Below are 26885 nucleotides of genomic sequence, written 5' to 3'. Positions count from 1 at the left end.
ATGTGCTCTGGTTCCCTCCAATTAAACACTGTCATCTTTCAGGATCTATATAGCTTCCCTTCTCTGTTGCAGCACCTGATCTCCAGATTGAGGTTCCCCCTGAAATCTGGGTGGCTTTGTTCCAGATGATATTCTGGATGGCCGTAAAGACATGACTTTTCTCCTGGAATCTGGAAACACCTGCTGGGTGCAGATACTAGGTTTGTGTGTTGGTCAGATTTTTTTTTTATGCAGTTCAGACCAGCCTGTTTTACTCAAGATTGTTATTTTGGTATTGTCGTGTTATGTTGAGCCACCCTCAGTCAGTCTGGCATTGGGTAATGCCCCAATTGAATACATTATTATTTCAGATCTACTACTTTAGAATTATACTGATGGCCACTGAGCAAAATTAATAAGGTATACCTATTCTGTTTGTTCTACCTTGAAAGGCAAAACATTGCAATTACATAGACATATATGATACAAGGCAGCCCTAAGCTGAATTTGTTAAAGTATTATATAAACTTGAGACTTCTGTTCAGTTTACTAAGCTATATGAACTCATACTGAAAGAATTGGTACCCAACTTCCGAAGTTCATATTCTATATATCTTTTGCCTGCTCAACTGGATGGCTGCCAGCAGAAACTCGTATTTCCCCTTTTTATTTTATGCAATGCTTTTTACTTAATACTGTATTGTAAAGCTTGTATTTCATGGCACTATATTAGGTAAAAAAAAAGATTTAGGTACATTGTTCTTTGATAGTACAGGTAGTCCTCGACTTACAACAATTCATTTAGTGATCGTTCAAAGTTACAACAGCACTGAAAAAAGTGACTTATATCTGTTTTCACACTTACGACCACGGCAGCATTCCCATGATCACGTGATCCAAATTCAGATGCTTGGCAACTGGCATGCATTTATGACAGTTGCAGTGTCCTGGGGACGTGCGATCAGCTTTTGTGAGGTTATGACAATCAAAACCAATGGGGAAGCCAGATTCACTTAATAACCGTTACTAACTTAACAACTGCCATGATTTACTTAACAACCATGGCAAGAAAGGTCGTAAAATGGGACAATACTCACTTAACAAATGTTTCACTTATAACAACAGACATTTTTGGGCTTAATTGTGGTCGTGAGCCTAGGACTACCTTGTAGAGGCTTTGGCTCTACTATCAACGCCCATACGCCTTTGCCACGAAGCGGCGCTTCCTTCCTCCTTTAGGCTCTAGACCGCGACTAAGAAAGCCGCAAGGTTTCCCACCCAACTCACTCTCGTCTGGGCGGAAATTAAGCGAAAGCAACAGGAAGCCGCCGGCTTTTATATATATATATATATATATATTAAAAAAAAAAAAAAGCACGGAAAAGCGAGCCGGGTACGAAGAGCCGAGCCGGCCTTTTTTTTTTTTCCAGCCGACCGGCGCGAGCCGTTGGCCGGACCTCTTGTTGCGCGTGCGCAGGACGGTAGCGGAAGCTGGCGGTGCGGCGCTGAATCTCGCGCGCGGAGTCCGCGGGGCCTCCCGTCGGTGAGTAAGCGACGCGAGAGTGACGCCAAGCGCCGGGAGGCAACGCGGTCGCTCGGATGGGGCTGGTGGGCAGCGGGAGGGACGGTGGGCGGCGGTGTGGAAAAGGAGGGAGCCGAATGAGCCAGGACCCTGCCTGTCTTGTCCGTTTCCCTTCCGCCTTTCCTGGCAGGAACGCTCCGCGCCTACTTTCCCTTGTCGCGAGGTGCTTCGGCGCAGCTCCTTGCAAAAAGCTTGGGGTTGCGGAGTGCTGGAGGAACAGCGGCTCCCTTCTATGGCCTGGCTTGCCTGCCAAGACTTTTCTTGCTTAGAAATGAGCAAGCGGGCGGTTCAGAAGGATGGTCCAGTTTGGAAGAGGTTCTTCGCAAAATGTGTGTGTGGGGGTGTATGTGTATGAAGGTACTGTAGTATTTGCCTGTGGCTCCTTAAAATGCCCCTATCCAGAATCGCAGGGATGTGATGAAAGCCTTGCCTGGTAGCTGTGAGATCTTGTCCAGCGGCATAGCTGCTTTAATGAGACAGTCCACATCCCCACACATGCATTGCCATTCTCTTCTGCTGTCCTTGATCCAACCAAGAAATCAGTCTGTTTGCGATAGTGGAGAATATCTGTAGCTGGGATGGAGGGTTAGGATGGAAGTTTGTTCTCTGACCCACAAGCTCGGAGAATGAACCCCCACTCTCAAATCAATCTGTCCTAAAATATGCAGATTGCCCCCCCCCCAAAGCACCCAGAAAGGGTCAACGTTGCTGTCAATACAGCTTACATGCATAAATTCCTAAGGGCTGTAAATGGGTTGCTTGACTTGACTGGAATTCCAGTCATGAACATCATTCACCACATGAAAAGCCTCTGCTGGTTCTATTAGTTTAATTTGGTTTTCCCCATAGACTGATTAAATTTTTATTTCTTGAAATGATGGGGCAACCAGTTCAACCTGTCAACCATTTAAGAAGAAGCAAAAAGAGTATTTTAATTTGGTGTTTAAAAAAGGATTTACCTGAAAAAGCCGAAAACTACCCAAGAACATTAAGTGAGGAACCATGGTTCCTCCCAGCGGTGGCCACCAGGAAAGAAATTCCCTGCGAGGCAGGGTATGGATGTACCATGGACAAATCCTTCCAGCTTTACTTCCAGTTATATATCTAAAGCCAGTATCAGCCCTTTAAGGTAGCCCAGCTTAGGAAACAGATTCCACAAGGACTACTAGAACCTTACTTTATTGTTGCAAAATATAATAACAGAATCTTGACAGCCTGATGAAGATTCTCTCTCCCTGCTCTTATACCAAAGTAAGGCAAGGCGACCTTGAAGTTTTTTTTCTCACTCCTTCCAGAGGGCTAAGCTAGTGTTTGCGTAACTGCTGTTGAATTTCTTCTTCAAGGGCAACTCCATGTTCCTCTTCACCAATGGCTAATCAGTTGGGCTTTGCACTCTATGTCAACTGGTGGATCTATGGCATGATTTTAAAAATTGACTATGAAAGTCAGGATCTGGTCCCCTTCATAGCCAAAAGAGGATCAAGAGGACAAGAGAATAAGTCAGGAGCTGGATGAAAAGGGGTAGTCTAACAGGAAACTGGCAGGATCAATTGGAGCCACAAGTTTGCCTACTCATCATTCAAATCTCCTCCTCCATGCATATCAACATAACCAGCATTGCTGTCATGCCATATCTGGAGGGAAGAGGGGAAACGCAGCTTCCAAAGCAGAACACCTAAAGCTGTCTCCAGGCTGCCTGGCTTGTGAGTGGAGAAAAAGGCAATGGCTTGTAGATTTCTAGTTTGGAAAGAGTTAGTGAATCTTTTTCATAGCAGGCATATTAAGCCAAAATTAATAGACATTTTGTCATGCAATCTTTAACCTTTTTCTTCTGTTTCAGATCTTAACAAAAGTTTATCATTTGTACATAATTCAATGTCAGTTTCTGTTTGGTTTTTCAATTCCAATTATCTTTTTATCCACATCAAACCTTTCTTTTAACTGAATGTATGAAAACGGTTGAAAACAATACTTCTTCAGTCAATTGTTGTCTTGACTTTATATAAAATTATCCCTCCTCCTGTATTAATAAGTCTTGATATGATAGGCAGGTTTCCTATCTGCTGTTTCGGATCTGGATGCTTTTAATAGAACCTTTGTATCAAAGAGTTGTTCTGCAAAGTCTAATTATATAAATTCCTAGATAGATATTGATTAGAATTATGGATCAGATAATGCCAGCCTGGCTTATTCTATAGCTTCCAAGAGCCAAGGATGTTAGTGGCTGATAGTTATATATATTAATCTTCCCATGTTTACTCTAGGAGTAACTAGATCATTTACTGATCATTTTATTGCAGAAAACTTGCTCCAGTTCTTAGCTATTGCCTCTCTAATAGCAAAGTGAAACTTTTGATAATTAAGTACAAAAATGCTGCATGACCACTAGATATGGCTAGATACACCCTCAGTGAAGTAATTTTTCTTCTCTTGGATGTTTTCAGAATGTTACTTGTTTTTATGCAATTTCTCATTTATTTGCTGAACTTTTCTTGACAAACAAAAACTTGCCTTATCTTTTTTGAATTTGAACATTTCCCATAGAGCGTTCTGTATCTGTACATGGAAATCAGAGCTTCAGTTAACACATTTTCTATAACTATGCATTTTTTGTTGGAGCAGATTCTGTAAAAAAAAAAACAACTATGCAGGAGTTGAGAATAAATATTTTGCACTACAGTTAATGTTTGCAATTTAACTAAATTTCTGAGCTGCTAAGAATCTCAGGCAAGAAGTGAAAAGCAAAAGGGGGAGAAGTAGAGGGAAAAAATAACTGATGTTCAAGCTAGTTTGCATATAATTTCAATTTTGAATAGAATATGGAGCAAACTGCCGACAAGCAGTGAGTCCTGTGATGTGCAGAGTATCATTGTGAAAATACTGTCAATTCAAATAAGAAATTATAACCATTCCTACATTATTTTGTTCTGATTACTTTGACAGATTAGGTGGAAATCAAGATAGTTACTCTCCTACAGAATGTTGCATTAGCTAAATTCTCTGCAAGTCATTTCTATAATACCCAGAATTCCCAGCCAGCAAGGTTAATATTTTTCTGGTTGAGAGTTATGGGAGATGTCATTTCAGCACATCCAGAACTCTAGAGTAGTTTTATTATAGAATGATTGGAATTACAACTGCACAGTAATTGTAATCGGTTATTTTCTGTTACCGATGAAAAATGGAAGAGTTCAGAAGAGTAAAAACAATATTTTGAAGGACTCTATCTCAAGGCTTTGAATACTTTTCAGCTGTTATTCAGCATGTACATCAGACCATTGAGTAAAATTATCAAAGATTAATTATTATTAATTTTCTTTCAAAATTGTTTCTTTTTTACATGTCACTTAGATGAGTCTGTAAAAGTGCTGAATCAGTACCTGGAACCAGTAATGGGCTGGATGAGAGCCAGGAGATTAAAGTTTAATTTCAACACATTGAAGATTCTGTAGGTAAGTGGCTTCTCTATTCGGAGAATTGAAATTTAACCTATTTTTTGTTGGGATCCATTTCATAGTTTTCAGGGAGGCACACTGTTCCAGTTTTGACCAATATTGTCTTATGACAGTGATGGCGAACCTTTTAGAGCAGTGGTTCTCAACCTGTGGGTCGGGACCCCATTTGGGGTCGAACGACCATTTCACAGGGGTCGCCAAACAAGGCTGTCCGCCATTTTTTCCCCCTTTTCTTTGGCCACACCTCTGGCACCTGGTGATGTATAAGTGGTTGGGGGTCACCACAACATGGGGAACTGTATTATGGGGTCGTGGCATTAGAAAGGTTGAGAACCACTGTTTTAGAGGCCAAGTGCCCAAACCACAATCCAAAACCCACTTATTTATCGTAAAGTGCCAGGGCATTGTGGTGCCCTCAGAGGGCATGGGGGTGGGGCCCACTGGATGGGCATGGCTGTGATTGTCATGGCAGACTGGGTGGGCATGGCTGTGATTGTCATGGCAGACTGGGTGGGCATGGCTGGGGTGGGCATGGCCACCTCGATGCTCATGGGGGAGATGCCTGTGGGGGCCAGGCAGGGTTGAGAGAGATCCAGGGGGTCTCTGGTGGGTGGGGCAGTGGGCAGGAAGCCCAGCATAGATGGGGAGGCATGCAATCCTAGCTGGGACTGGGGGGGCATGGTGCCGATGGGGATCCGGCTTTCCCTGCTCTGGGTGGCCTTTGGCTTGCTGGGTGTGGGCATGCTCTACCACCTCTACTCGAGCTTGCTAGCTTGCCGCTTTGCCTTCTTTGTGCTGGATGCAGCTGCCACCCCAGGTGGCAGCGGCAGCCTAACGGACCTGCACAAGTTGCTGGCAGCGGCAGTACACGTGCCGAAAGAGAGGGCTCCGAGTGCCGCCTCTGGCACGCGTGCCGTAGGTTCGCCACCACCGTCTTATGACATCCTGTCATGTACCTCTTAGGATAGTGGATCAATTACCTTCTCTTTTGGCTGGAAATGGGTTGACTGTGGTTATCCACAGCTTCAAAATAAACAGGACATGTCTTATGTGATATACAAAGCATGTGAAGCTCTCTTTGAAGATTTTGAAATTACACTTTATAGCTGAGCTGTTCCATTGCCTACTAAAATGTTGATTTCTGCACATAATTTAGAGTCTTTGTGTGGTTTTGAATTTGTTAATTTGAAAGACCGTACATTGAAGTAACAGATGGAATCTTATCAAAGAGCAATCCAATGGAATTAAGGAGAAATTTCTTGTCAGAGAGAACGGTCAGAGAAATGACTTGCCTCCATAAGATGTAGATGCTCCATCATGGAAGTTTTTAAGAAGAGCCTGGACAGCCATTTGTTTGGAATGGTATAGGGCAGTGTTTCTCAACCTTGGCAATTTTACGATGTGTGGACTTCAACTCCCAGAATTCTCTAGCTAGCGTTACTAGCTGGAGAATTTTGGGAGTCGAAATCCACACATCGTAAAGTTGCCAAGGTTGAGAAACACTGGTATAGGGTCTCCTGCTTGACCAGGGAGTTGCTCAAGGTCCCTTCCAACTGTTTTGTAATTCTGAAGTCATATTGGAGGAAGCCACACCATGAATGGCAGGACTGGGGATTTTAAAGACTTGGTCTTGTTGATAGAAATGCCCCATCTTTAAAACTGTTGTCTGAGAAAGGTTTGTCTGCATCTACCCTGTTGTCTTTCTGGGAACAAGACATCATTCTTCCCTCCTTCTGCCTGCTGCTTTTTTAATTATTTAATTATATGGTTTTCATTTTTGTGGAAGCAAATCTGGATTGAAAGGTTGCATAGATTTCCCTAAATATAAAAAGAAAAATCAAAGAAGTATAAAGTTACGGGTAGATTAGAAGTGGAGGCTTGAAAATCATTTAAATAAAGGATAAGAATTACAGTTTGGGTTGGGCCTGTGATTACAGATAGTCCTTGACTTACAACCGGTTGCTTAACAACTGTTTGAATTTATGACAGTTATGAAAAAAGTTACAACTTATACTCAAATATATGACTGCTATACCACATGATTGCATTTCAGATACGTGGCAACTGGCTTGCATTTATGACTGGTTGCCACATCCCACAGAACGTGTGATCAGCAAAAAATGTCAAAAAATGCCCATTGGATAAGCTGGAATTGGACTTAAGACCACATGCTTTGCTTAATGATAGTAGTGACTTGCTTTACAACCAGTCTCAGTTGTGATCGTGAGTCGAGGACTACCTGTATTTCAGTCCAACATAACTCCAGATTGGAGGCACTTCAAAAAATTCATAAATTTGCAGATATTATGATTAGGTGTTTTGATTGTTCACATTGCTAATCTAATTCTAATTGCAATTCTTTTCTTTAGGCTGATTTTCCCCTTCTAGTGTGGGACAAACTCATCAGATTATGTACAATGGGACTACGAATTCATTTTGTTGTTGACCCTCAGGGCTGGTTCTGTATGGGCCTAATAATCTTTGTCTGGTCTTACCATATTCTCTTCATTCCAAAAGTTATCCTTTTTCCACATTATGAAGAAGGACATATATCTGCAGCTGCTATACTATGTAAGTTAAGCTTGTCATTTTCTTCATTCTATCCAATTCTTACATAGAAATAGAGTAGGCATCTAGATACTTTCCGTGCGATTCTGCTTGATGGTTTGGTATTGCTTCTTCTTTAATATTTGTCTTTTATATGACAAGCATGAGGTAGAGTACCTTTGAACTTTCAAAAATGTATATACAATTCTTCTCCGTAAATTCCATAATACTGTTAATTAAAGTTTTTTGAATGGAAATGTATCTGTTTTTCAGGTTACTATCTAATTGCATTGTTCTGTATTGTCACATTGTTAAGAGCTTCAGTAGCAGATCCAGGGAGATTACCTGAAAGCCCAAAGATACCAATTACAGGTAAAGCTTATATCAACATGACTGAAGTTGTATGCTTTAAATTAAGTCACATGCCCAAAATCATGATCCATGTTTTGATCTGTTTCGTGGTTGGAAACTGTCTTGGCTGCCTAAGTCTATAAGGAATTGATACCATTGATCCTCTGAATCTCTCAGCATCTTTTCATATCCTCAGTCGTTTTATGCATTTTGACTTATATGCAGGTAGCCCTTGATTTACAACCTTTCCTTAATGACTGTTCAAAGTTACAACAGCACTGAAAAAAAGATGACTGGTTTTGACATGACTGTTGCAGCATCCCTATCATCACATGATCAAAATTTGGGCACTTAGAAACTGCATGTATTTATATTAGGTGCCCTGTCCTGGGATCACGTGATCACTATTTGTAACCTTTCCAGCGGGCTTCGGACAAGCAAAATCATTGAGGGAAGCCAGATTTGCTTAATGATGGCACGATTCACTTAACGGCTACAGTGATTTGCTCAACAGCTCTGGCAAAAGAAGATTGTAAACTGGGACAAAACTCATTTTAAAAACTGCCTTGCTTAGCAACAGAAATTTGGGATTGTGGTCGTACGTCAAGGACTACTATATACGCCATCCAGCGAATAACTGGCTGCTTTCAAGAAAGAGCTGAGTGAAGAACTTGATGGGATTCTAGAAAAGACCTTGAAAGGATATTGCTGAAATTGGAGCTTGCAAATGAGGCTGGGGGTAGTGGGGTGGGCAAGGTAGTTACATGCCGGCCAAGAATTCCCCAGCCCTGATTCCTATTTAGGGGATTGTGAAAAGATTTGGAGTGCTATGCAACTGTAATGTTTATCAATAATTTCCTTTGTTTATCTGTCTCCTGTTTTTTCTGTCAATGTTGATATTCAAGAAAGTAAGATAACCTTATGAAATAGTTCTAAAAATGAGGTCTTTTAAAAAACCAGAACATCCTAATAGTCTCAAAGCCCCTTGTAACAATTAGCCTAGAGAACAGCCATCTAAAGGGACAACATCTTCCTGTCACGCAAAAGCCACCTTCCAACTACAAAGAGAAGAAGTCGTCTTTAAAACGTAATTGCCGATACTATATTATAAAGTTGACTAGATGTCCCAGCACATGGGAATGAGAAAGCTAACCATTCCTTCTTGCTTTTCTCCATGCAGTGGAAGTTTCATTGCTGGATGATTGGGAAGTGGGGGAAAAAATGAGGAAAAGATGGTTAATTCTTTCTTCTATTGGCAACAGTGGACACTCATAACTATGGACAATATATTTGATGCAGGAGGGAGGGAGGGGGAGAGAGAGAGAGGGAGAGAGAGAGAGAGGGGGGGAGAGAGAGAGAGAGAGAGAGAGAGAGAGAGAGAGAGAGAGAAAGAATTAGGACTGAGATCCCTAGAGATATTTGAATCAAGTGTTGAAGCAACATTAAACAGAAGAGGCAGTATGTTATAATTAAGATAAATGTCTAGAGAAATTCCATGTGTTTATTGCATGCAAATGGAAGAAGCTTAGATTATATTGTTGAATTATATTAATATGATCTGGGGAAGGTTCCTTTTTTTGGGAGGGGGGAGTGCAAATATACCCAATACTCCAGAAGCAAAGATATCTCTTTGCTTCTTTAGCATTATACACACTTGTATGGTCAGATGCATTTATTCCCTGCTTTTAAATTACATTGTGGAACTCTCCTTCTGTTACTGGTGGATCTCTTATTAAAGAGTAACACCTTTGTGACATAGGCTTTATGAGAACAGACTGAAAATCAGTTTCCCATCTGGCATTATTGCTAGTTTAATGATCTCGAATATTAGATTTCCAAACTGCCAATGTGCAAGTATGTCATTTTTCACCAAGTTGAGAAATATGGCAACTCACAGAAAACTTAAAATCAATCTGTATAAATAAAATTAAAAAAATGGATTATTCACGATAAACGTAATTTTATGGAAGTACTAGGTATAACATACATATAAGAAATATTTGGCCACGTCAGTGTCATTTTGTTTAAATTTCTGTTTCAAAAATAGCTTTAACATTATTTTAGTGTGCTCAGCCTATCAAAATAAAACCATGCTGTTTTTTTTCATAAAGCAAATATGAATATCATAGCTTGCCTCTAAAGGGTTTTTTTGTGCGGAATTAAATGCATCCTTAAAAATAAAATTAATTTTAAAATATCTGCACAGATAAATATTGGGAGCAGTTAGACGCCCCTAAATACATTTGAATTTGAATGGGCTACGTACAAGTTCTAAAGATTTAATTTAAATTCTGAGGTTTACTTGGATATTATTTTCAGTGTACTTTTATTATGGCCCGTGATTCCAGTTTCAATCTCTAGATGGGAACATCCAATGGTTTTGATTTATTGCAGTAAGGGACATTTTTATATGCTTTCTTCTAAAATCCTGAACATTAGTCCCCACAAATACCACAAGTCTGTGGTTGCTCTTGAAGAGAAACAACTACTTAGCAACAGTTCCGTATTTCTGTTAATGTTATCTTTGTGTCTCTCTTTAGAAAAAAACTCTTGGGAATTATGTAACAAGTGTAACATGATGAGACCAAAGCGTTCCCATCACTGCAGTCGATGTGGGCACTGTGTTAGGAGAATGGATCATCACTGTCCATGGTAAGATGACTTGTCAAGTATGTCATCTAATGTCATCTTTTTTTAACTTCTAATTTAATTACAGTGACTCTGCAAGCTTTTCTAATAATCATAGACTTCTTAATTCTGTAGCATTATGATGTTTCAGGAACCAAAACGATATTAAAGTGAACGCTTAGTGACAGTTCAAAGTTACAGCGCAACTGAAAAAAAGTGACTTGACCATTTTTCACACTTATGACCTTTGCAGCATCCCCATGGTCACATGATTTATATTTGGATGCTTGACAATCGTGTTTATGACGATTGCAGTGTCCCGGGGGTCACGTGATCACCTTTTGCGACCTTCTGAAAAGCAAAGTCAATGGGGAAGCCAGATTCACTTAACAACCAAGTTACTAATTTAACAACTGCCGTGGTTCACATAACGCCTGTGGCAAGAAAAGTCATAAAATAGGGCAAAAATCACTTCACAAATTTCTCACTTAGCAATATAAATGTTGGGCTCACTTGGGGTCATAAATTGAGGACCGCCTGTACTAATTTTGTTTTTAAAAATATGAAATATTAATGTAGCACTGTAAAACCAAGGAACATTCCTATTATATTTCAAAAATAGTTCAGAAGCAAAAGAGTTCTTAACCTTACAAGTGCAACATTGGGACTTCTGAGAAAGAAATGGTGAACTGACTGAAGTTACGACAGTCTGAAAAAAGTGGTTTACGATCAGTCCTGGCACTTAGGATTGTCCCAGCATCCATGTGGTCATGGGTTCAGAATTTGGGTACTTGGCAACTGGCATGTATTTACAATGATTGCAGCATCCTGAGATCATGTGATCAACATTTACGATCTTCTCTTCCAGCAGGCAAACCCAGTTGGGGAAGCTGCAATTTGCTTAAAAGGTCTTGGCAAAAAAGATTGGAAAGTGAGGCACGACTTACTTAACAACCGCATTGCTTAGCACTAGAGTAGTTCCAATTGTGGTTGTGAGTTAAAGAGTGCTGGCGTGTGCTGTATAATCATCCTCTGACCTGATTACAAGAAAGATACTCATTCAAGAGCAAAAAGATGCAACTCTATAAAGATTCCCTGTGTGGTAAATTACTTTATCTTTGTGAAAGGTTATAGCTGGTAGAACTAGACCAATACAAATGATAAAGGCAAAGAGGAAAAATGCAAAGGAAAGTAATGGTAAATGTTTTTCTGTTGCCTTAGTTCTTTCGGTTACCATGGGAAACACGCTTCTCTCCTTGGAGGCCGCCAGGATTTTTGCCTCAACAGCTTTAGTGTGAATGTTACTCACTGTTAACATTCCTCTCTCTGTGTTTACACTGTTTTCTGCAGGATTAACAATTGTGTAGGTGAAGATAATCATTGGCTATTTTTGCAGTTATGCTTCTACACAGAACTTCTGAGTTCTTACACACTGCTACTTGATTTCTGCCACTATTACTACTTCGAACCACTAAGAAAAATTAATGCGGTAAGAGAATCTTCTGCTTGTCAGAGTAGGATAAAAATTGTGTGTTTACATATTTTGATAATTGAAATAATTGCTTTTGGAGCAGGGAGTCCACTATCTTACTTCCCTCCACCGATAGAACACTATTGCTACACTCTCAAATCTGGTGAGCATTTGGGAGGACAGGATAAGAGTCTGTGGGAATTATAGGATGGTTTGGAGCAGGGCTTGTCAAATTGTGGCCTTTAGGCCACACCCTGCCTGCCATCTGTATAAAAACAAGAATGGGTGGGTGGTAGGTGGCAGATTGCCAGGTCTGAGTCTCAGCTGAGCTTCCAGGTTAGTCCTGGGCAGCAGTAGCAGCCTATCAGCAGCCTCCTTGCTCTGGAGTCAGTGCTATCCTGTGGCTGCCATGCTCCTTGGCCTGCAGATCTTCCAACAGCACCCAGAGAGGTGGGGCAGCATCTGACCCTTTACAAAAACAATCCCCTACTGACCCCCGGAAAGTCTGCACAGAAGACAGTGGGAGGAAATGGGGAGGAAGCAGGCCAAGAGAGAAAAAAGTGAGTGCGTGGAGAAGAAGGGAGGTCTTGAGAAAGCTGCAAGAGAGGAAGAGAGGCAGTGAAAGGGTAGAAGAAAAGAGAAAATAAACTTTAGGAATTCAGCTTCAAAAATACTAGGTAGTCCTCGTTTAGCGATTGCCTCATTTAGCAATTGTTTGCAGTTATAACAGAGATGACAAAGTAACTTGTTTAGTGAGCACTTTGCTTAATAATCAAGTTGCCAGTCCCAGTTGAAGTCACTAAACAAGGTCAGTTGTGATGTCAGCTAAATTTGGGGGTGATCATTAATGTATAGAGTTGAGATTTTGATGTTCAGCATAACTGCATCATCCCGTTCTTTACTCTGTCCTTTGGTAACAAGTAACAGAAATAGTGAGGAAAACCTGTTTTATCAAGACAGAAATTCAGTATAGTCAATATTTCATCTTACACAATGTCAACTGCAGTAATAAATGCCCTGTCACATTTCATTCTTTCTCATTCTCTTTACACTAAGTGGTCTGAAGCATTATTACCTTCCTGATTGATTACAGGACCAGTTCAGCTTTTCTGTGATGCATCACAGCCACAACATCTCCATCATGCAACAATTGTCACAACTCTTGTTCGTTAGGCTGCACTGCAGATAGAATCAAACTATCGATTATTCTTTTGTCAGATTTTAAAATCTAAATAAAAGTAATATCTACCAGATGGTGACTCAGAAGATTTGTTTATGACAAACTTCAGCAAGATCCAGCCTGTAAAAACATTTAATGTGTTTAATGTATAAATATTAAAAATGAACTTCAGTATGCCCACATTACATTCAAAAGCTTGAATACTATAAAAGCTTTTCTTACTTATGAACTAAGAAATATTAGCTTAGTAGAATTGACTATAATTTGCACATTCTGCAGCAAAGAAGTATTCGGTAAAGGAGTAAAATAATATATCATTTGAAAGTCTGCAGATACTGCAGCTGTTTGTCCAGTAGGAGGAGTATTATCTCAAGATCTCTCTGGAAAGTAATTGTGTACAACATACAGATCTCTTGGTAATTGTTGGAATTCATTGCAAATGTCAAAATTTCATAAGCTTTCATAGGAAAACGCAAGAGTTGTTGAAAGACTTAGTTTTTGCAATTATTTTTGCTCAGTTTGTATTTTTAAAATGTATCAGTAGGAGAGGTTCAGGGTATGCATTGCGGTCTCCTGTAGTAAACAATCTGCAGTGGTAAAAAAAAATGAGCAGCAAAAAAAAAAAAAGTGTGAGAGAACAATCCACAATTGGCCAAAGAACCTTCAGTTTTGAATTTTGGAGGTACCCCTTTGTGTTTCCTGCTTATCAGAATAACAAGATTAAACTGTTATGTTTTCTTTTACAGGATGTCTTTGTGTTTAGACATGAGCTTGCCCTAACAAGAATATCAACATTCATGGGTTTAATTATGTTAGTTGGAATGACTGGACTCTTTTATACTCAGCTAACTGGTGTATTTAATGTAAGTGATTAATTCCTTTGAAATATTTTAATGCGTATATTTATGCAGTGCTGAAAGTATATAATCTGTTGTTGTTCTTTAGCTGTTCAGTTGTTTTCAAAACTTTGTAACCCAAAGCTTATCAATTTGTCTGTCAATAGCACCTTCTTTTGAGTTCTTGTGAAGCTCCCACTTGTGTTGTTATTATGCAACAGTATTATCTAAAACAGATATGTCAAACACAAGGCCCGGGGGCCGGATGCAGCCCGCGAAGTGGTTTCATGTGGCCCACGAAGCCATCCTGGAAACAGTGAGGGAACGGCCCTCCGCTGCCTTGGCCCTGGCCCAGGCCGGCCGGGAGCCAGTGTACAATTTTGTGGTGACCATCTATGCTGAAATGCATTCAGTCTTAGCTCCACAAGGCATCTGGAAACAGCGAGGAACCAGTCCCTGCCATGGCCCCGCCCCCTGGGTGCGTGCTGGGGAGGTGTCACCCTTTGTGAGGAATGAAGAAATGCACCATCGCCTGGAAGTGGCCAGCAAATGGCCCTCGCCTACTTCACATATCCGGCTTGATGGGCTCTGCCCTGGTCCCAACCCCTTTCTGCCAGAGACCCTCAGATCTGTCCCACTCCTGCCCAGGCCCCCACAGGCACCCTTGACACGAATGATGTAGAGCTGGCCATGCCCACCCAGTAGGCCACACCCACTCCATCCAGGCCCAACCAGTAGGCCACACCCACCCTGCTCCCCCCAACTGCCCCCCCCAGGGCAACCACAATGCTGATGTGGCCCTCAATGAAATTGAGTTTGACACCCCTGATCTAAAACATCTTGTTCTGGCCTTTAACTTTTCTAAGCATCAGGGTCTTCTCTAATAACTCTTGCCTACAATAAGTACTATAATCTTTACGTTTTTGCTTCATTGTAAGTGCTTCCCGGAAACAGTTTAGTTGAATTTCATTTTGTTAGATAGCACCCAATGTTCAAGTCTGTCAAGATCCTTCTGTATCTTAAGCCTATCTTCTGGAGTGTTGGCTATTCCTGCCAGCTTGGTGTCTGCAAATTTGATGAGTTCCCCATCTATCCCCTCGCCCAAATCAGCAAATGCTTATAAAAATAAAAACAATTGCTAAAACTAGTTGGATGGTCATATCTCTGAGCTCATACTGCGTAATTGGGTGGTAGTATTAAAAATCTCCTTCACTTGCAAGTATCATACATCTCTTGATACAGGCACCAAAAGAACTCAGGGATGTATGTAGTAAATACATGTTTGAAGATTTCATCTGTTAGTACCTTGGGCCCAAATTAGGTTGATGTTAAAGGGTCAAAACAGAGTTGGAAACCAAATAACAGTCATTTTGTTGGCAGTAATATGTTCATAGTGCTGAGTTCCAGTTATCAATCTCAGAACTTTAATATCGTTTGAAGTTTCTGGACCATTTTCAGAGGCAGCACTGCATTAATAGTAATTCAAATGTAAGTTTCCCAGAGGATGTATCATTGAAGCAGGATGATCCCCATCTAATTAAGATTGTGGCTGGCACAGAAGCTTATGCTAGAAGAAGCCATACTAATCTATAGGGGCATTTGTGCTCCTAATGATAATTATGGATCATGAGCACTTTTAAATTAAGAGCCCAGGCTTTGAGGAAGACGTTTTTCCTTGCAGGACAGGATGGACCATCTCAGTTCAAAATTAACTACCTAGTAATACTGTGTTGTCATAATTTAGTTTCAATTTATTAACATTTATGTAGTCTTATTATATGTGACAAAAAAATCAGTGTAGCTCATCCAGTGCGTTTTAGGAGTTTGATGCAAAGGATAAATAGTTGGCTACGCTGAAGGCATAATCTTAAATCTCTAGATCAGAAGATATCAAATTTGGTGGCCATTAACTTGTGCGCATCCTCCAGCCAAATAAAACTTTTTCACTATGCTCTGATATGGTTCCCTCTCTCTTTTTCCAGTCAGAATGGGAGTGTGATTTGGCAGTATTCCTGCTATCTTTCTCAAGCCAGACTAGTATACCCAAAACTGGACTGTTTCTAGAAGTACTGTAGTGTCTGGGATTCTGGCCTAACCCTAGTCCTAACACTTTTATACTTCCAGCAGCTGTTCCTGAAATATCCCCAACCTATTCTTGATTGCCACTCAAGTGAGTTAATCAGGATTAAAGCTATCTTGTCTAGTCTAACATTCTTTCCCATCCTAGTGTAAGTATGGCTGATTTGGTTTTCTTTTGGGGGAGCCACCATCACACTACAGTAGATTATGGCCCTGAGGCTGAGCTCCAGATAACCTAAGCACTGCATCTTTTTCTTTTTTCTTTTTTTTCTTTTGGTTAATCTGTGCCCATTGAGACCCCCCTGCCAAGTTTTAAGTGAAATGATTGGGGAAGCACTGATTGTGTTGAAAATTTGGTTGAGTGAAGTAATTTAACTCAAAGATTGTACAATAATACAACTAAGATCAACTAGCAGATTAACTATTAGGGTAATCAGACTAGTACCAATACCAGTGTTATAGTTAATATACACACTGTTTCCTTATTGATCTTTTATCTTGTGTTTCCTTGAACTTTTAATTACTATGTCATATCTGTTGAAGTTCCTTAATCTCTGTAACCATTTTTAGTCCTAATAAATAAGTATTTGTGCAAGATTTTTGGCCTGTGATAACTCCACATCTATGAAGTTCTATTTAAAATGGAACTTGTTCCCTAATAGAGAGAATTATAATTAGCTATCTAAGGATTACCTAGTTCAGCAGGAGTTGTTGAAAAAAGTAGATTACATATCTACAGTATGTAATCTGAATTTCATGTCTTGATCCTTTCCAAAGAAATCTTGTTTGAAAACTGGCCAGAACCAGTGGATGGAAGATGAAAGTATCTACAGCACTCATGATAGTTATGACTGGGCAATATTTCAAATTCAAAGGGGCATAGGTCTTTGGAATAGACTATGCAAAGACATTCAGGCATCATCTCCTTAAATGAACTTGGTCCTTCCCAGGATCACACACCTGCCCTTTGCAAATGCAAAGGTTTCCGAGAAAAGACATTTCAGTTGAAGATGTTGCTAACAGGTGCTTCATATGCATACAGAAGCCCTAGAGCAGGGGTAGGCTACCTCGGCTCTTTTATGACTCATGGACTTCAACTCCTAGAATTCCTGAGCCAGCCATGCTGAGGGGAAAGGGAGAGGTTTCCAAGCTGAGCCATACTGGCTCAGGAATTCTGGGAGTTGGTCCACAAGTCATAAAAGAGCCGAGGTTGCCTACCCCTTCCCTAGAGGATAAAGGAAGTTTAGCAAAGAGAAGAAATCCTGATCTTGTTATGAGGACATTTTGCTGTTTTTCTAGATGTACTTTTAAGAAAGGGAGTTTGGCCTGTCTGATCCATCCCTCTCACTGATAAGGTGATTCTGGGCAGATAAAACAAGCAGTAAAAAGATAACTATAGAAACAATTACAATTATGCTATATAAAAATTAGAACGAAGGAGACGAATGGCATGGGATTCCAGCGGTGAATGCCCCCCTCGGAGCCCCAAGCCAGTCAGCAAAACCAAGTTTTGATACCCATCCAGAAAGCCAGAAGGGTAGCAGCAGTTCTCATTTCTGGTGGTAGAATGTTCCGCAGGTCTGGGGTCACAGAGGAAAATGCTCTTCTTCACCCCACTAGCTGGAAATCCTTGGCCGACAAAGTCTGCAGCTGAAGTAGCCTTATGGCTACATATCACCTATCATTAGCCTGCATCCAGAGTTTAAAAATGCTGTATTCCTGATTTCTTTAAGCGTATTAGAAAGAAAATTAAGTCTTTAACATTTTAAAGCATTAACTAAAAAAGCCCCCCCCCTTCCTTCTTTGCCTCCATAACTTTTGTTAAAAATTTTTTTTCACTATTTGCCTGTGAGAAGATACTGTATATTTTAATGGAAAAAATAACATGCTTCATTGCTACATGCAAGGAGGCTTTTGGGGGGGGGGGTATTTCTGATTTATACTAAAAGACTTCTATGGAAGGAAAAAAAAAACACATGTTGTATTTGAAAGGAATCAGCCTTTCCCTGATAATCAGATCTGTGAAACACAGATCTGTAACTTGTAGGAAACTCTTCTCACCTTGTTTATAAAACAGTAATCATTTTCCCACTAAGACACTACTTGTGATCCCTAGTTGTGATCTGAACTTGGTTCTGGCAGTATATACATGTATAGTACATGTATATTTCCTATGATTGGGGTTGGTATTGTTAACCTCCTGTGACCTGTATTGTATGTATGCGGTGTCTTGTTGAAGGAGTGGTGGATTCTTTTTCAGTTGTTATAGCAGTGAGAAATTTGAAATGAGCTCATTTGCTTTTACATGAGTTAAACAGCTGTTACTGCAATGGTAATTTCTTGATATACTTATTTCCACAATTCCTATACAAAGCTTATCAGCATGGTTCTAATCACTTAGCTGCCAAATTAATTCTAATCACATATCTGCTGATTTTTTTTTTAAAATACAAATCAGTATTTTTAGGTTCTGTTGTTCTTTCACCCGCTTTTAGAGCTTAACTTATCCAAAGTCAACAATAATAAATTAATCTGAATTTAATGATAATTTAACATGCTAAACATGTATTTAATGTATTGTGCAATCAATTTGTATGGTTTATACAATATACTTTTTTTACTTAAAATGAATAAAATATTTAGTATTTTTCCTTTCCTTTTTATTTTCTGGCAATTTTGGAGGCAGAAACATTTTGGGTCAATTTATTTTTTTGACTAAATTTTACATTAGATTTTCATCTGGTAAGTCACTTATCTGGAGTGTTTTATATAAATGAAAAATCCAGGTTATCAGTAACTGCTGAAAATAACAGGATAATCGCTTAAGCAGTGATTCTCTGATGTCATTGTGGGAGGTTAGTAAAAGAGGATTACCATGACCCAGATAAAATAATTAGAAATTACTTGGACACTTACAAATGAATGATTTACTGTTCTAATCTCATTTCCAAAGTTAGAAAAGATCTGTCTCTCAGTATAATACTGCCAGATGTTTTTAGTTGAAATGCATCCTTTGAAGAGACTAATCTGAAGCCTAATTTTAAGGATTATCTTTGATTATTTTTATTTAAAATCTTAAAGAGGATCTGTTTTTATTTTCCATATGTTATTGCAAATAATTAACAGAGTTAACAGATTTTTTTTTTAAAAAAGAATGATAGTCTGGAGTGCATTGTATTTCAGATGTAGATCGTGATGTCTAGTTTGGTATTGTTTTTGGGTGCCTTTGAATTAGTCTTTTGGAATTCTTGAATGGCTCAACCAAAGCAAATTGATTTCTTTACACATTTTTATTAAAATAATGGTCAGTTGTACAAGTGTTCTATACAATGTTATACTTTCAAAATAGAAGGGTAGATCTGCATATGGGACATTTGCAGGCACTGCTGTAATTAGTGAATCCAATCTCCCTGTTATCCTTGGAAAAAGGAAAAGAATATTGTATTGTCTGACACCAGCCATTTTACAGCTGAATTTTGACAAGGCAAACTTGAAGTATGGGCTGGGGGTTGCATTTGCAGCCCACAGGTGGCCGATCTGTGAATGGTTACAATTATATGTCATTTGTACTATGATTACACTCTGGCCATAATTTTTCAGATATCCTAAAAATAAATACAATTTGTACTCTGAGGCTATCAGCAAACCTCATTTATGCTCTATTAATCCTCTAAGAATAAAGGAGGGCCTAGTAGAGGAAGCTTCTGAGAGACAAATTAAATAGGCCGCCAGGAAACTATTTTGTCACTGAATGGCAGCAACATGATTTCCTCCTCTTTAGGGAGAGAAGGATTAAACAGGGTCTAAAATAGATTCGGGAGCAGCCTCAGAAGTCTTCCATTTTCATTTCCTTTCTTAAACTCAACCCCTGTAAACCCAAATTGGGCTGAATAAGTGAGCTTTCTAGCTGATAAGGAGCAAATGGTAGTCTAGAGCAGAGATCCCCAACCTTTTGGGCACCAAGGACCGGTTCCGTGGAGAGAGGTTTTTCCGCGGACCGGAGGATGCATGTTTTGTGTGCTGTCTGCGTCCTGCAGATGAGGCTTTGCTTGTTTGTGTGGACCGGTTGCTGGCATGCCGTGGCCAGGTACTGGTCCAGAGACCGGGGGCTGCGGACCTTGGTCTAAAGGCCAATAAAATATTTCCCAACCTGTACCAGTAGCTATATGGTTTTCTCATATTGGAAAATTTAGTCTGTCCTTGCACCTGAATTGGTTGGTTGATTACTTTTACCTACTGCAATTGAGAGACCCATCAGGTGACAGTCATGCCATTAAAAAGCCAAAAGTAAGCGATCAGAAAAAGCTGTTACATATAGAATAGCCATCGTAGAAATGAGAAAAGGCAAAGGGGGTGATTTAAGAATGAAGGACCTCTTAATTCTATTTCATCTTATTTTCTGAAACCTAATAAAGTAGGAACTGAATGGATGTCAAAGGGAAAAGAATTGCCTAATATTGGTCCTGCAACAGAAAAACATTGTTGGGACTCAAACCACCTTCCCTACAGCTTCTCCTGCACATGAGATGGGTTAAAATTGATCAGGGAAGCTGGTTCTAGACTAATTTTTCTGCCTGTGTTATAAATTTGAAACTGTTGGTAAATTTTTCAGATGTCTCATTTTTTTTCTGACCTGAAGATACTATGGATTTGTTAGCATTCTTGTTATTTCATATGAGCTACTTTTATGAGTTATTTAAGATGCCCCTGAGCTACGATGCCTCCAGCTGTGATCTCCTTAGATGTACTGAGCTAAGTAGGGTCATTCCCGGTCAGTAGCTAGATGTACAGCTATGGGAGAAAGCTTAAACACTACAGGAAATGTTGGCAATTCAGAAAGTGAAACATTTCTTCTGAAGTGTTATTGAATCAATCAATGCCCTGAATAAGGCCTGCTGTTGCTTCCTCAGGTCAGGTCAGGTCAGGGTGGCAAATGTATGCATTTGTCCCTTCTTACAAGAACAGTTTTGACATCTAGATCTAGTCTGAAGGCAATTTTACAATAATGCTCTTTTCTTACTGGGTCAATTAATTTTTGTACAATTCTGAAGAATTGTGTTCTTTCCTAAAGTTTGTATTTTTTTTAATTGATTCACTTGATGCTTTGTTCTTCCCATAGGTTATGTCATACATGTGGAAAAAGCCATTCCATTCTTAAGAATCTAGACATCATAAGTAGAAATTTTCATTTTTTTGAGAATTTTTCCTTACCATTCATGATCAGCATTATGGTACATATTCATTCTAGAATTCTCACAATCCAGTGAAGGATGTAAACTGAAGAGGTAGTAAAAAGAACATTTGGTGTTTGTGAGATGTTCTTTGGGTGAATTTGGATGTTAAATGTTTGATATTGAAAACTTTTGACTTCAGGCTAGATGTCTAAGATACTTAAGGTTTGTTACACAAATATTTGAATATGCCCATGTTTGAATTGTAAGCCCAGTAAAAGATGCCTTGTGATTACGTTTCTTATGATTATGTGGACACAACCGAGCAGTTTACTTGGCAGTTTTAGAGAAGTGCTTTGCCATTGCCTTAATCTGAGGTATGTCTTTAAATTTTCTTGTCTAGATTATAGTCATACTGGTTCTCATTCAAATACAAAGTAATCCTATCCTGCTTAGTTTCCAAGTTGACACAGACAACCAGATGGCCATGGTTAAAAGACAGGGTTTTGTTTTTTTTTTTAAAAAAAGATAATGAAAATTCTTGAAATAAGAAACAGAGAAAACAATTTTGGTTGTTAATGCTGTATTAATATGATTATAGCATTCTGTATAAAGGAATATTTATACTGAAAGCAAGTCAACAATATTTATTTATTTATTTATTTATGAGACTTATATACAGCTTTAAGTGCAAGCACTCTCTAAGCGGTGTACACTAGTAAGCAATGTATATATCTGCAGTCTGCTTAAATTTTGTTTCTTTAAATAAATACTTTATTTTTATAAACATGAAAATAAAATAAGAATGTCTTTGTAAGTTCATTCATATTCAGCCTTTTCTGGATTTTTTTTACCATAGACATTTTTTGTGTTGTTTCTAAATTTATTTTCTCTTTAGCCTTCAGGTTATTTGAATTTAAATGATTATTTAAATTAATCAAATAATGTAACTTTCATGACTTTGTATGCTGAATCTTTAACAAAGCCCACTTCAAAATGAATGTTAGATTTCCCTTCTGCCTGGTAGGATATTTTGAATGTACTCTGACATAACCTTGACTTGGGGAGGTCATCCACAAGCCCATTTTCATTACCTAAGACACAAAGACAAGTATCTTGTTTCCTTGATGTGGCTGTATTGCTCAGGTTGAGGTTGCCGAACTGCATTCTTTCAAATCGAGGAGATTTTTAATTTAATTTAATTGTCCAGTTCAAATAATTAAATGAAGGAAGGATGAGATTAAATGGATTTGCTCTTATTTCGGTCTGACTTACAGTTCCCCCAAAAGGCATATGTGCTATATTATGCAAATTGATCTTTAAAAAAAAATACAGAATTATTTCTTTATTCAAAGTTTAAATTTAGGATATTTCTAAATTACGGAAAATACCTGAACTAACCCAGTCAAGGACTCACTATTCTCAATATAATATTTGCTAAAATAATGCATGGCACGCTATTTTGATAAAGTACAATAAATAAAAGAAATTATTTTGGCCACAGCTCTAAAGATCCTTTATAGTCAGACATTTGGAATATTGGATTTCATCATCTGACTAAGTAAGAAACTCACATGGAAACAGATTTGTACTTCTCTTGGGTGGTAAGATTACAGTAAAATTGTAGGAAAAATGTCAGCTTTGTTATCTATATTTGTACTTGTGTCTGTATGTGTGTGGATTACAGTTAAACTGTACAAACAGTGTTACCTTTGTTATCTTTATTTATGTCTGTGTGTGTAGGCACAGATAGAGAAATAAAGTACCTCACTGTCAATGATACATCAAAAAATATATATTGTAACATACATGCTCCTTCTATAGACTTTTGGAAAATAACAGCCTTTGTATGTTTATGATAAGAAATATTTAAGCTATTTTTTTTTCTTAAAATAGGACATTACAGGTATAGAAAAACTGGCCAACTGTTGTGAAGAAATGTGAGTATCATTTTGTTTTGTTAAAATCTTTATGGAGCTTGGCAGTAAAATGCACGTATGAGAAACACTTAAGGCACTAACGAGAGCTTAGCATACCTTGTTCACAGTGATTCACATGGTGCTTTAATTAAAAAAAAAAAAAAGAGGAAGTTCTATCTAGTTCAATCAAAACAATGCTTTCAAAGCATGGTCCAGAAAGGGGATTTGTTTTGTTTTGCTCTCTTTTGTTGGCAAACAGTCTGTTGACTATGAGGAACATCTTAGTTCTGCAAGTGCAAATGCAGTTTGTGTTTCTTAAAGTCTCAGCTGCTGCTGCTGCTGCTGCTGAAGGAAAAGGAAAGCTTTGCTTATGGCGGCTCAGATGCAATTCATCAGAGTCAAGTGATGGATCCCCAGCCAACCTGTATTGTTCTAGCTGACTGAAGTGCACCATGGGAGTGCTGTCTTTCACTAATAATGCTGTCGTCTGTAGATCAAGACCTCGAAAGCCATGGCAGCAGACCTTCTCAGAAGTTTTTGGCACTCGCTGGAAGATCCTGTGGTTTATTCCTTTCAGGCGAAGGCGTCCACTGCGCATTCCCTACCACTTTGCCAATCACGTCTAAACAGATGGAGGGTAGGCACAGATGGGTTCTCCATGCTGGATGTGTGTTGCAGGTTTTGTGATAATAGAACGATGGCACTCCTAAAGTCAATTAAAATCTACCCACCAATCTTAGACATCGCAACGTGCCCCAGGTCTTTTTTTTTTAAAAAAAAAATAATAATGAAGATTTTCATTCTGCCTAGGGATTAAGGCACACTTCTCTGTTTATGTTCAAAGTGTACTTACATTCAGATTAGCATCGCAGAGAAACCACTGCAGGTTCATAATAAAAAACAATGATTGATGTGCAAACGTTACTTTTGTTTTGATAATACAGTTGATTTTGATAGAAATTCTGTCATCTACACAGATCAACAGGTTTGGAAGTATCTTGACTGGTTTGAATTTCTTAATTTTTTAATTAGTCATACTAGCTGGATTATGTAGAAATGTCTGTTCTCCTATTCATCGGTTTTTAATGCCTCCAATGCCTTTTTATTTATGATGCATGATATTAAAATGCAGCTCGTCTCTAGAGAAGACTGGCGTTTTAACAGTGTATTTTTAAAAGAAAGAATCATGTTTGTTTCTGTCCTCATGTTTAAAAAAATATGTTGTGTAAAAACAAAACATAAAATCCATTGCTTTTTGAAAGAAAAATAGGTTATAAAATGTGCAATTCTCTCTTCTTTGTACATGCAATAATTAGCCTTAAGTGCTAGCTAGATGTGTCTTAGAAGTATATACTAAGTTTAAAAAAGCAAAGTTTATGCCATGATCCAGCCAAAGTTAAGCACCTTTTAAATCCTACTTATATTAGTGATACATTTAGTATTTTTTTTCATTCTCTCCCAAAAGAACAGGCAAACTGCTGTGTTGCAATTGGAATAATTGGCAGATCTGTTTTTCTGGGCTTAAGCTGCAGTCCTATACCTATATGTGATTTATTTTGAATAGATATGCATAGGATTCTACTAAGTGCCTAATTTTGGTACGATTGTGCCTATAAAATTTATCAACATTTACTATATCATATCTACTGAAAACATAATACAGTACTGTGTTGTTGTTTCTGTGTACTATGTTTCTTGTTTTGTACTGTCACCACTAGAAGGATTTAAAATTTAAAATTCATGCGTTCATAGATCGGGTAATATATGTTGGAGATATTTTAACAATAGTATTTATATAGTAAATATAGTTGTTACATTTAGCGTTATCTACTCTGCATTTCATTTGCTTGTCAGAAGGTTGCAAAAGGTGATCACATGAACCCGGGACCCTGAAACCGTCATAAATATGAACCAGTTGTCAAGCATCCAAATGTAAATCACATGACCATGGGGATGCTGCAACGGTCCCAAGTGTGAAAAAATGGTCATAATTCACTTTTTCAGTGCCATTGTAACTTTGAACTGTCACTAAATGAACTGTTGTAAATCGAGGACTACCTTTATTTGGAGCAGATACATTCTGGCTAGTGAGGCAGCCTCAGGAATAGATGCAGTTTCTTTTTTTTTTTTTTTTATTGAAATTTTTCAAAAGTTTTACAAATAAAAATCCACCCCCCCCTCCCCAACCACCCCACCCCCCCCCGACTTCCCAGAACTGAATATAGGATTATTTAACAAATATTTTAAAAATAACATTTGCAATTTATAAAATAATTAATAATAATAATAAAAATCACAGTAATAATATATATAATAATAATATACATAACATAAACTTTAAAATGAATAATATATACTAAAAAAGAAAAAAAAATAAAAAAAGAAGAGAGAGAGAGAAAGAAGAAAGAAGAAAGTAGACGAAGAATAAAGCATATATATATAAAAAAAAAAGAAAAAAATATATGAATAATAATACGTAAAAAATGTATATATATAAAAAAGAAAAAGAAGAAAGAAAGAAAGAAAAAACAATCATTACAAATTATAAAAAGGCTAAATAATATTTTTCCATATCCAGATTTTGTTGTATAAAATTTATCCATTTTTCCCATACCGCAAAAAATTTTTCTTGAGATTGCTCCTTTAAGAAAGCCGAAATCTTTGCCATTTCTGCCAAATACGAAACTTTATGAAACCATTCTTGTAAAGTAGGCAAAGATTCCTTCTTCCAATATTGTCCTATTAACAACCTAGCGGCTGTAATCAAATTTAACATCAATATAACCTCCTTAGCATCACAGTCAATAACAATACCTAGTAAAAATAATTGCGGAGTAAATTTTACCCTCCTTTTAAAAATTCTTTGAATATTCCACCATATCTTAATCCAAAAAGCTTTTATATGCTTACACGTCCACCAAATATGGTAATAGGTAGCATCCAAATATCCACATCTCCAGCATTTCGGCTGTAGATTAGGGTACATAATGGACATTTTCTTTGGGTCAAGGTGCCATCTATAAAACATCTTATAAAAATTCTCTCTTAAATTTTGCGCTTGTGTGAATTTAACATTTCTTATCCAAATAAGTTCCCAAGTATCCATTGAAATCGTTTCACCAATATTCTGTGCCCATTTAATCATACAATCTTTAACTAGTTCAAGTTCTGAATCTAATTCCACTAAAACCCCATAAACTCTCTTAATATGGGTTGGCCTTTGATCTCTTACTTGTTTTAAAAAAATTTCATCTTCTCTAAGCCAGCCCATTTTACAATCCATCTTCCATCTATCCACTATTTGTCTATATTGGAACCATGAATAAGTTAAGTTTTCATGTGTTAATTCTTCCAAAGATTTTAACTGCCAGTCTTGGCCATCCCATCTTAGTAACTGTACGTAAGAGACCTTGTCCATATTTACCCCTTTCCTTATACCTTCTATGGCATGCCGAGGTATAGCCCATAATGGTATTTTGAAGTCACTTTTATAATACTTTCTCCACACTCTTAGCAAAGAGTTTCTTATAATATGAGACTTAAAAACCCAATCCACTTTTTTATTAAATATTAAATAGGCATGCCATCCAAAAAGTAGGTCCCAGCCTTCCAAATGAAGTATTTCTGTATTTGTTAAATTCACCCAGTCGCTAATCAATGTCAATACTACAGCATCATAATACAATT

The 26885-nt window shown here is 38.2% G+C and overlaps 1 protein-coding gene across 5 annotated transcripts; it reads left to right on the top strand.

Moving 5' to 3' along the window:
• Positions 1 to 1298: 1298 nt before the first annotated feature.
• On the top strand, positions 1299 to 25383 carry ZDHHC21 (zinc finger DHHC-type palmitoyltransferase 21). Of its 5 annotated transcripts, none has more exons than XM_039363680.1 (9): positions 1299 to 1522; positions 4913 to 5013; positions 7386 to 7587; positions 7837 to 7935; positions 10455 to 10566; positions 11893 to 12031; positions 13940 to 14056; positions 23176 to 23219; positions 23692 to 23824. In XM_039363680.1, exons 3-9 carry the CDS (start codon positions 7434 to 7436, stop codon positions 23822 to 23824), a joined length of 798 nt encoding a protein of 265 aa, XP_039219614.1. In that variant the 5' UTR covers positions 1299 to 1522; positions 4913 to 5013; positions 7386 to 7433. The 5 variants fall into 5 exon arrangements, with proteins under 5 accessions (XP_039219614.1, XP_039219617.1, XP_039219615.1 ...); XM_039363683.1 differs by lacking the exon at positions 1299 to 1522 and adding an exon at positions 1569 to 1890; XM_039363681.1 differs by lacking the exon at positions 1299 to 1522 and adding an exon at positions 1569 to 1918.
• The last annotated feature ends 1502 nt before the right edge of the window (positions 25384 to 26885 follow it).

This window comes from Crotalus tigris, unplaced genomic scaffold, assembly GCF_016545835.1.
Source record: "Crotalus tigris isolate CLP2741 ecotype Arizona unplaced genomic scaffold, ASM1654583v1 scf7180000019563.1149672, whole genome shotgun sequence".
Lineage (NCBI taxonomy): Eukaryota > Metazoa > Chordata > Lepidosauria > Squamata > Viperidae > Crotalus > Crotalus tigris.
The sequence above is the reverse complement of the archived record's forward strand: the minus strand, read 5'-3'. Positions and strand labels throughout refer to the sequence as shown.